The sequence below is a fragment of the Zea mays genome, chromosome 8 (assembly GCF_902167145.1).
Source record: "Zea mays cultivar B73 chromosome 8, Zm-B73-REFERENCE-NAM-5.0, whole genome shotgun sequence".
Classification (NCBI taxonomy): Eukaryota; Viridiplantae; Streptophyta; class Magnoliopsida; order Poales; family Poaceae; genus Zea; species Zea mays.
In genome coordinates, this window is record NC_050103.1 from 3,704,884 (window position 1) to 3,715,024 (window position 10,141).

At 41.4% G+C, this 10,141-nt stretch overlaps 1 protein-coding gene across 4 annotated transcripts; it reads left to right on the forward strand.

Annotated features, from left to right (window-relative positions):
• Positions 1 to 242: 242 nt before the first annotated feature.
• Positions 243 to 9,885, forward strand: LOC103636694 (rab escort protein 1). Of its 4 annotated transcripts, none has more exons than XM_020542592.3 (10): positions 243 to 1,151; positions 1,230 to 1,352; positions 1,541 to 1,640; positions 1,870 to 1,908; positions 2,085 to 2,298; positions 2,399 to 2,474; positions 2,627 to 2,822; positions 2,959 to 3,039; positions 3,303 to 3,408; positions 9,489 to 9,885. In XM_020542592.3, the coding sequence occupies exons 1-9, from the start codon at positions 397 to 399 to the stop codon at positions 3,390 to 3,392; spliced, it is 1,674 nt and encodes a 557-aa protein (XP_020398181.1). In that variant the 5' UTR covers positions 243 to 396; the 3' UTR covers positions 3,393 to 3,408; positions 9,489 to 9,885. The 4 variants fall into 4 exon arrangements, with proteins under 4 accessions (XP_020398181.1, XP_020398180.1, XP_020398178.1 ...); XM_020542591.3 differs by having other exon boundaries at positions 9,473 to 9,779; XM_020542589.2 differs by lacking the exon at positions 9,489 to 9,885 and adding an exon at positions 5,477 to 6,335.
• Positions 9,886 to 10,141: the final 256 nt, after the last annotated feature.

A 10,141-nucleotide genomic window follows, 5' to 3' on the forward strand; every position in this document is an offset into this window, starting at 1 on the left:
TCTATAGACTAATTTTAGTCTCACTATTTTATTCTATTTTAATTTATACATTATTAAATATGAAAATGTAGCTATCAATTTAGAGACTAAAATGGAATAAAATAAGGTAACTAAAATTAATCTATATAAATCAAACACTCCTTTACATTCTAAAGAAAGCTTTTGCTAAAGAAAGACATACTAGTGTTCGTTTGACTCTAATCTATATCAACTTTTACTGTTTGATCGCAGCCATGCTTAATACGTGTTCGCTAATGGCACGGGTTCGCGATTTGGCGGCAGAGTGCCCCGACGGCGGGAGGTATTGTGCCGCCAGCACGGTGAACTGCCCACTCGTTGAGTCGTTGTTGCTGCGGACCTGCGGTACTCTATTGATCCCTAGATTTCCCAACAAATATGGCGGAGGCGGGGGCCGACTCCTCCAACGCGGCCGTCGACGGCGGTGGCGGTAGCGTCCAAAACGACTATCCCACCATTGACCCGACCTCGTTCGACGTGGTGCTCTGCGGCACGGGCCTCCCGGAGTCTGTCCTCGCCGCCGCCTGCGCCGCCGCTGGGAAGACGGTCCTCCACGTCGATCCCAGCCCGTTCTACGGCTCCCTCTACTCTTCCATCCAGCTCTCCTCCCTCGCCTCCTTCTTATCCCGTGAGGCCACCCCGCCCACCTCGACCGTGGCAGCGGCCGCCTCCGATTGGCATACCGTCGTCGATCTCCACCGACGGATCGTGTACTCCGAGGTCGAGACCTCGGGGGCGGCGCCAGAGCCGGCGAGGCGGTTCACCATTGACCTGGTGGGGCCCCGGGTGCTGTACTGCGCCGATGAGGCAGTGGACCTCCTCCTGCGGTCGGGGGGCAGCCACCATGTGGAGTTCAAGAGCGTGGAGGGGGGCAGCCTCCTCTACTGGGAAGGCTGCCTCTACCCGGTGCCAGACTCGAGGCAGGCCATCTTCAAGGACACCACACTGAAGCTCAAGGAGAAGAACATCCTCTTCAGGTTCTTCAAGCTTGTGCAGGCGCACATTGCTGCCGCCTCAGCTTCTGCTGATGAGACGGGACAGGGGGATGCACCTGCCAGGATACTTGAGGAGGACCTGGATCTTCCCTTTGTTGAGTTCCTCAAGAAACAGGGGCTTCCTCCCAAGATGAGAGCGTAAGGGTGTTATGAATTGGTCAAGTATATGCTATTTTTAGCAGCATGACTAAGATTGGCTCCGTGTGGTGTTTGCAGGGTTGTGCTGTATGCCATTGCCATGGCGGATTACAATCAAGATGGTGCTGACCCTTGTGAAAAATTGATTACAACGAGGGAGGGAATCGATACCATTGCTTTGTACTCCTCATCCATTGGGAGGTGAATTAGCTTGTCTGAACTTTGCCTTGTCCGCTTTGGAAAACCATATATATCATATTATATAATGCTTTTTTTTATTGATCCACCTTTCATTTAGCTAGAGAAGATATATGTAATCTAACATGTAAAATCTTAAAATGACATAGCTGTGGTGGTATAATTTTACATGTTATTTTTCACCACACCAGGTTCGCTAATGCAGAAGGCACTTTCATTTATCCTATGTATGGGCATGGTGAGCTGCCTCAAGCTTTCTGTCGCTGTGCTGCGGTTAAGGGTGCCATATATGTAAGATGATCTTCACAAGTATGCGCGGCAATGATTTTTGTGCTCTAGCTTTGGCTATTGTTTCTTTATTAGTCACATGATTGTAGCATCTTTCATCTCAATTATCTGTTATTGGTACACTGCAATTTGATTGCAACCCAAGCATTTAGGAACACCTTTAGTTCTTTATTTTTAATAACTTGTGCCGGTTTGCTCATACTTAGTCTTAGCAACACGTTTTATTATCCAGGTGTTGCGGATGCCAGTGGTTGCACTTCTTATGGATGAGGTATGATAATAAACTAAAATTTATGGTGGCCATATTCCTGCAAATTTGTTTTTGCCTGATGTAATTATCATACACCGGATCCTTTTGAAATCTTGCTTCTTTCGTCTATGTTGCATCTTTATCCACAGCTTCTATTTGTGTTGCTAACTTGAAATAATTTATACTTTATTGGTCAGGAAAAGAAACATTTTGTAGGCGCTAGATTGGTATCTGGTCAGGATATTTTATGCCAACAATTGATAATTGATCCGTCTTATAAGACTATCTTGGATGTCCCATTTGATGGTTCAGATTCTCATTTTCCAAGAAAAGTTGTGAGAGGGGTATGCATAATTAGCAAGTCCGTGAAACAGGGATCATCAAATGTTCTGGTTATTTTCCCTCCAAAATGTAAGGACAACTATTCTTTTACTTGTGTTTATGCCAGATCTTTTTGATGTATTGGTGATCTTGTTTCTCTTTGTTGATCCCATTTCTGCTCTTAATTTAGCACTAGAAGAGCAGCAAGTTACAGCTGTTCGACTTCTTCAGTTGAGCAGCAATCTCGCAGTATGCCCTCCTGGGATGTAAGCTATCTATCCTTTCATCATAGTATGCATCAATGTAATTTTCGGACGTACTTGTTATATCTACCGATCTACCACCAATTACCATTATGTTCAAAATTGCCTTATAATGTAGGTAAGTAACTTACCTCACAAGGTAATCTCACTTGCAGGTTTATGTCATATCTGTCTACTCCCTGTACCGATGTCTCAGTCGGAAAGCAATGCATAAAAAAAGCAATAGATGCTCTTTACAGTCCTCAGGCTTCAGATGGTTCAGAAGACCATCTTGAGACAGCCAGTGAAAGCACCGAGGATGTGAAGCCAACACTAATCTGGAGTTGTGTGTATGTTCAAGAGATCACACAGGTGCATTTCTATTTGTTATCAATACATACTGTATTCATGTTGGTTTCAGTACTAGAAACACATTGGCTTTTCAGATCGTATATATGTGTGTGTTTTTCATATTTAAAGCATTCTGTATCCTGTGTTATGCTATCAGGGAACAGCTGGTCCTTTATTGTCATGCCCTATGCCCGATGAATACCTGGACTACAGAAACATACTGGGATCAACAAAAAAGGTACTGTGACACTTTTTTTGTTTCTTGTATCGTATGATGTATGAATGTACCTGCATGAGAAATTAGGTCTGAAACTTTGGTTGATAGTGAAACTTTCAGCGTCAGAATTGTTCTTTACTTCTGTCAGTATCAGATGGCTATAACAATCTTTTTCGTAATATGCATCAAGATTATGTTCTTTTTTGACAGCTTTAGAATGGATGATGCTTCATTTACACCACAGGCTCTGTTCTAATGAATTCGTTTTCTTATTTCGTTTACAGTTATTCGCAAGTATCTATGCTGATGAAGAGTTCTTGCCTAAAAAGTCAGCTCCTGTATATGCCAATGATGACTCTGATTCTGCAGAGTAAAACCATCTTTCTAGAGGTATGTCTTTGCATATGGAACTTCCACTAGGAGCTCACATTCTAGCTTACTACTTATGAAAATATTTGCTGATACTGAGACAACATTTGCTCCTATGCAACATACACCACATGGAAATATAAATGTTATGGAGCCATACTTTTGCTCATTAGAGTATAAATGTCTTGACATGCTGAACTTTGTGCCATTTGTTCATAATAATGAAATTATCACTGGCTATAAATTTTGGTGATTGAAATTTGTGAACAAGTTTTTTTAGACTCCAGACCGATAGGCCCTGCTTTATAGAAAGCAACGTTTTGCTGGGGAGACCAGCTTACAAAGGGTAGCATTGAGTTATGCCATTACATGTTTAAAGTGGGATTCTCTCTAAACTCCCTCTTCCTTAAGCAAAACCAGAAAGGTAAGATACCCAACATTGCATTCAAAGCTGACACACTGCCACCATAGCTCTGTTATTCAGCTAACTGTCTGCAGCAATTATAGCCGATCCATCACGTCCTCCGTTACCCTTTGCACCCAGCTCTGTTATTCTGCCTTGCGGAGAATGTTCCATTTCTGTGCATAAGAATTAAAGCACGATGAACAGCCACAATGGGTGAACTCAGGGTTCACCAAACCGGTTCAGGGGTCAAAACCGGCCAGGACCGATAAGCGGTTTACCACGATAAACCGGTAGAAACCGGCCGAAATCGAGGTGGACCAGTTTTTGAATTCTAAACGGTTTCAAGCCGATAAACCTGCCGATAAAAGCCGACAAATCGGCTCCTGGCCTGATAAATCGGCCGCATAGAAACAGAAACCGAGCCATATGTATTTTTGCAAATAAAGCACATTGAGGTCCCTAAATTTGAACAAAAGATCACCCCAAACATTATCACAAGTCCAATAACAACATTTAGCAGTTCAAATACATTACATGACTTTGTTTCATAGTTCACAAACAACATCGAAGATATACATGTTTCATAGTTCACAGTTGATCCTTTGTCGAAGATCATTCCCACGGGGCCGCATTCCACTGATATTGTGCTTGTGCCATATTCTTCTCCTCCGTTGATAGCAACATAATACCTTGCTCACGCGTCAACTGTGCCTTGTACTCTGTCCAAGTCGACCGGTCCACGCAGAAGTCGTACTCCACGACTCCACCAACATTGGGTAGTACTCGGTGTCCTCCCATTCGTACACCCACCTCATTGGTTGCTGTGTCACCTCACCAACCGGATAACTGACATAGGGAAGTAGGGGTGAAGACGAACCTTGTCTTTCGTTGCTAGAATCGGGGGTCCAATATGCTTGCTGTAGGCCTTGGTGTCCGATCCTTGTGTGAGTGGTCCTACGCTCCTCAGGTGTGTCGTGATCTTGGTTTTTGCGTCTCTCTGAATGCATTGATGAAATATGGACTGTTAATTTATCAAAAAAAATATGGACTGTTAGCTTTATGCCTTGGAATCGCCTCCGCATGGAACCACTTAGCCTGCTGCTGACCAACAAAATGGACCGCATTCTTCCCCGCCTTTGAGAACGGACCCGTATCAATCCTTGCCTGCATCATATGTGGCTTCTTCCTAGAATCTATTCTCCCAAACGCGGCACGGAGACCACCATGGGACGAGCCACCACCCGTCTCATACGTGCCACCGCAGACATGAAAGTATACCAAAATCACCCTTTCTCTCTTTCTAGAATGAAATATGCTCAATTGAAACTCCTATATACTCATTGGCGTGGAATTCCATCCCGGCACTTCTCTGAAGGACCAGCAAACACGATGTGCAGTGGCGCATTCAAAAGCAATGGTCACAAGCCCCTCTCTCAGTCTCAGCCCGCATAACTTGCAATTTTGCTCGCCCGGCCAATTGCGGCTAACCAGTTGAACTGCTGATTGTGAACACGGGGTTGTGACCCGAAAAACAATACACCAAATGCACTGCGATTCTGACAGCCTGGGTTGCCTGGAATTTTTGTATTGTCTTGTGGAAGTGCTTATTGCTAAAAATTTGCTGTGGGGAACGGGAACCGTATCTTTGCGCACTAAATATTTTTTCCCCCTCAATACTGATAGGGCTTTATCATTTGGTTGGAGAACGCCGTCAGCCCGTCACTGAAATTCCGAGGGCAAAAGAGCGTCGCAAGGGGAGCCTGTGGGGCTTGATGAGCAGTTGTGCTGGATTTCCAATGTACAGGTGCCCACTGGCTGGCCATACATTGCATTGGTAGGGAACAGTTGGAGGGAGACATGCTCGGTGCAAATGGCCTTGTATGGATTGGCAAACATTGTTGTACGCAAGATCACAGCAAATACGGGATACAAAATGCTGAACGCTCGATTTGGTCCCCCAATTTGAACGACAGAGTGTAGAAGGGTATTCTGAAGACTTACTAGTTAAGTGGCTGAGGGCTGATTTAGCGACGAGGGAAATAAAGGTGATCCATGAGGAAAATAGCAATGAAATTCCTCCCCCGTGTGGCCATGTCTCCATGTGGTCATTAAACCAGCCCTGAATGTATTTTTGGTCGGCCAAAGCGGTGTGTATAGTATCTTTCTTTGTTTTTGGTTGTTTCAGGTGAGGTTTTAGTCTTCAGCTCGCAGAATTGGGCGATATTATTACCCGGCCTATAGTATTTTTTTTCTTCTCGCAACCATTTTTTGTTTGTTGATGAGTTCTGAGAGTGCATTGTTTAGTTTTCTACAAGAACAATCGTAGGACGACACGGGAACATGGGACTCACTGCTGAAGGTCGGAAGGATAAGCTTCTTATCTTGCCCAACCAGATTCCACGTCACTATGTCAGTCACGGCTCCCATCTCTAGTGTTATTTATTTGTCCGTACCCAAACTACACCCGCCGAATGGATTGGCTAGAGTACGGGGCTACCCATTTATTCCTAGATATGGGTAGGATAACAATAAGTATTATTCACTTATCTCTGCTCATGTGTTACCTTTTCTTTTTTCTGTTTTATTAAAGATAAAGTAAAATTATTTATAAGTGGGATCCAAGTCTTGATTGTTGACTCCACATTTACACCTACATAACCAATAAAACATATTTTTTATATTTTATTAAAATAAAGTTAATATATAATGTGATATATAGAAAGTAGCAAACTATTCTAGCGGCAGAACTAGTGTCACCCGCTACTGGAATACTGGATTTCTTTGGTTGAGCTATGACGTGAAGAAAGGAAAAATGCTACGATTGTGAAGAAAAGGAAAAAAGCTACAACCTGTTTAGTTAAAATTCGTGTAAATATATATCTTATCTTTATATCCAATTAAAAAAATACGAATAAGTTCTTTCATTCCACACATTTTGGAAAATAAGAAAACCAAAAGCTAAAAAATAGAGTCCTTTGGAATGGAGGATTAGTAAAACATAGGGATGAGAAAAATGTAGGAATAGAGTTGCATGTCATCTTCAATTCATATATTTTTTTTTTCAAAAGATTGGATCTCATGTTAAAAACCTACAAAATTTCACTACAATGCTCAATTCTATAAAAATTTTATAGGATTTGTAGCAACTCAATCCTTTGTTCTAAAGTACCACGTAGGAAAACTTTCCATAGGGTTTCAATCCTTTTCCTTCACTTTTCCATTGTTCCAAAGAAGGGCATACTAAAAATAGTTGCTTTTCAAAAAGAGCCTTCGAGAATCGTCCCTTTGTTGAGCTTTTGGCTTCTTGAGAAAAATAGCCCTCAAAATCCAACCAATACGTCTTTGATGGAAGTCGTTTCGGAGGCTTGCTTTTGCCAAATCTATGCTCGCAAAGCCATGACAGTAGAGCTCGCAGAGCCATGACAATAGAGATGTATAAGAGTGGTTAAGCGAGAGAAGAGAATTGTCTCTTAAGCAGAAGTACCTTATATAAGCGCGGGAGAGCTCGATTCACTGAACATGGATCGATGCTCTCTGATGTGCTTTGATGGTCATCAGTCCAATGGTTATAGGTAATAGTCACATTGACGGTCAACAGTCAGGTCATTCAGGTCGTCATTTACTCCTTTGATGACTTGATTAAACTCTGTAACGGTCCGTCTATCTCGACTTGACTTGATACAATGTCACATGCCCATACCCTGACACTGTACAATCTGCGAGTTAGTCCACGCCCACGACCATAACCATATAGAGTCTCCAACAACCTTAGATTGTCTTCAGAAACGTTCTCTATAAAGATATCAATTTAACTCACAGACCCAAAATCCAATGAACGTGTATATGAGAGAAGATTTCGACCTGTGTGTGCACCTACACCAGACCCGAAGTTTCACGGGTATAAATACGAGTTTCTTATTTTAATTTGTGGTTGACCCGCACCTGACCCGAAATTCGATTCATTATTTATTTTGCGTAAAAATGATTAAGATACAATAATAATTATTTAGATAGTCTTAAAATAATATAAATTTAGATACCAGGTTCCAGCTCTAATGTGGAGCTGTAGTTTATAATATAAATTTAGATAGTCTTAAAATACTTTTAATGTAAATAATAAACAAAATGACTTACCTAAATATCTTCTATATTCACAACTTCAGCTCCACAATTTTCTGGAGCACCTAATGACTTGCTCCACCAACTCAATCAAAATTTCTAAGCTGGACTAGTGCCAAATAGGACCTTAATTTCTTAGCTGAATTATTGTTTAAAGTGTATATTGGGTAAAAACCCTTGGGTGACTTAAAACCCACCCGAAACACGATGGGTTCAGATGTGATTGCGGACGACTTTAGGTAGATTTCACGGACATGATTGGGGGTGAGTTTTTGCTCCACCTGATTCATTGTCATCCATATATATCTGTGCTTTACGGTCTATTCTAAAAGATTTCCTACTCTATATCTCATTCCTCTCTAGCAGTGTTCTCTGTATTTCATCATCATATACCTAAATTAGAGACATAATTTTGTTCTAGATTTTATTAAGATAATATTTGTTATATATCCTCAAATGGTTTATACATATTTTAATTTTGCTTAATCAACTGTTTAAAATATTAAATAGATATAGAAGAGGAGAGCGAATCTCTATTTATAAAGGATGAAAAAACGTCCTATATATTTAGAGGATGTTGCTAAAGGGTACAAAAAAATGTAAATATCATTTGTACATGTAGAGTATAAAGCTGTTTACAACTCTCATGCTTTCTCCAGCAGGATTCGTAAAGGGTCTCGCATCCCCAATTTACGTATTGAGGAGCTACTGAACCTGTCCCAGCAGCATGCATATAGGGTATCGCATAATTGGAGGTCTGGCTTCAGCATGCGCAAACCCACACTTCTCTCTCCTCCTCGCATATTCTAGACAACTACGCCGTGGCGGTAGACAACAATGCGAGGCCGGGTAAGAGAGATGCTGGAGCACTCCAGTTAAATGCGCACGCGCAGCGGCATGCAGACTCCCTAAATGCGCATTCGCATCCGAATGCCACTGGAGAAAGCCTCAAGGGAGCCCTATAACCTCCTCGCACTATTTATATGGAGAACACAGTTCTCTAACAACTCTATATACTTGAAAGAATCTCCTGGTATATATAAAGAAAACACTAAGTTCCTCATATATTTTAATTACATATATTTTGTGATATTAATTATAATTAAGTCAAGTAACATGATAAATAGTCTATACCACTATATAATCCACTAGTTTGAACTTTGCAAAATCCACTCAACCAAATCATCCTTACATATAAGTATATAACCTTCACTAAATCTACTAAACAAATTGCACATAGAATTAACACACTATCAAAACTAACAGTTCAGATCGCTGGATAACTCATCTTTCTTACTAAAATTTAATGAGCAACAGTATTTGGATCATTCTTCATCCCTCATTCCTCTCCCTCCACTCGCGAACACAAACTCCCCCTCCCCCGCCACCTCCCCTTCACTCACGTTACCACTGTCGCCGCCATTGACCCCTCCACTCCTCTTTCCTCATCAAGATCGTTAGCATGAGCTATATGCTAGTATGCATCATGATAATGCAAATTGTTGGGGGCCTTCGGCTTCCGAAGGTCCTCAAAAACATAATTTGACAATGTTTTTCAAGTGAAATATGTGAACAGGTATCTTCGGAATCAGGGTACGGGTATACAAGAGTATGGTCAAGACGAAGCTTGAGTGGGATGGAAGGCGATCATGACGAAGGCTAAGATAATCACGAAGCTATACGCAGAAAAGCTTCGGCATGACAGCAGAAAAGGGGAACCGACTTAAAGATGAAAAGCCAAATTAGACCTCGAAGAATTACTATAGAGTTATTGATAAATGTAAAGGGCATTAATGTAATTTTACACGGGTTGTGTCCCGTGTCTATAAATAGATGAACAGTACTCCCGTACTGTTCACGCTGACTTGGCATTCGCTCTCCGCATTACGCCTGTACCTTTACTTTCCATCAATCCGAAGGTACATTTATAATTTGTTATTGTGGATATGATAATGCAAATAAAAAATAATTCGATGATAATATTCACATTATTATTTATATTTTGTATCATCTGTCGATCCTACGAAGGTTTCTTTCTTCATAACCTTCGTAACCTTCGTCCGGAATTCATTATATCCAAAAGGACATAATGTCTTGAAAGACGAAGAACTTTAACATTTAACACTTTTTATGTTGCCTTGTTCTTAACTCTTAGCATTTGAAAACAAGTCCCCAACATTGGTGCCCACCTCCGGTGAACTCACTTCCATTTCTTGAGTTTTGAACACC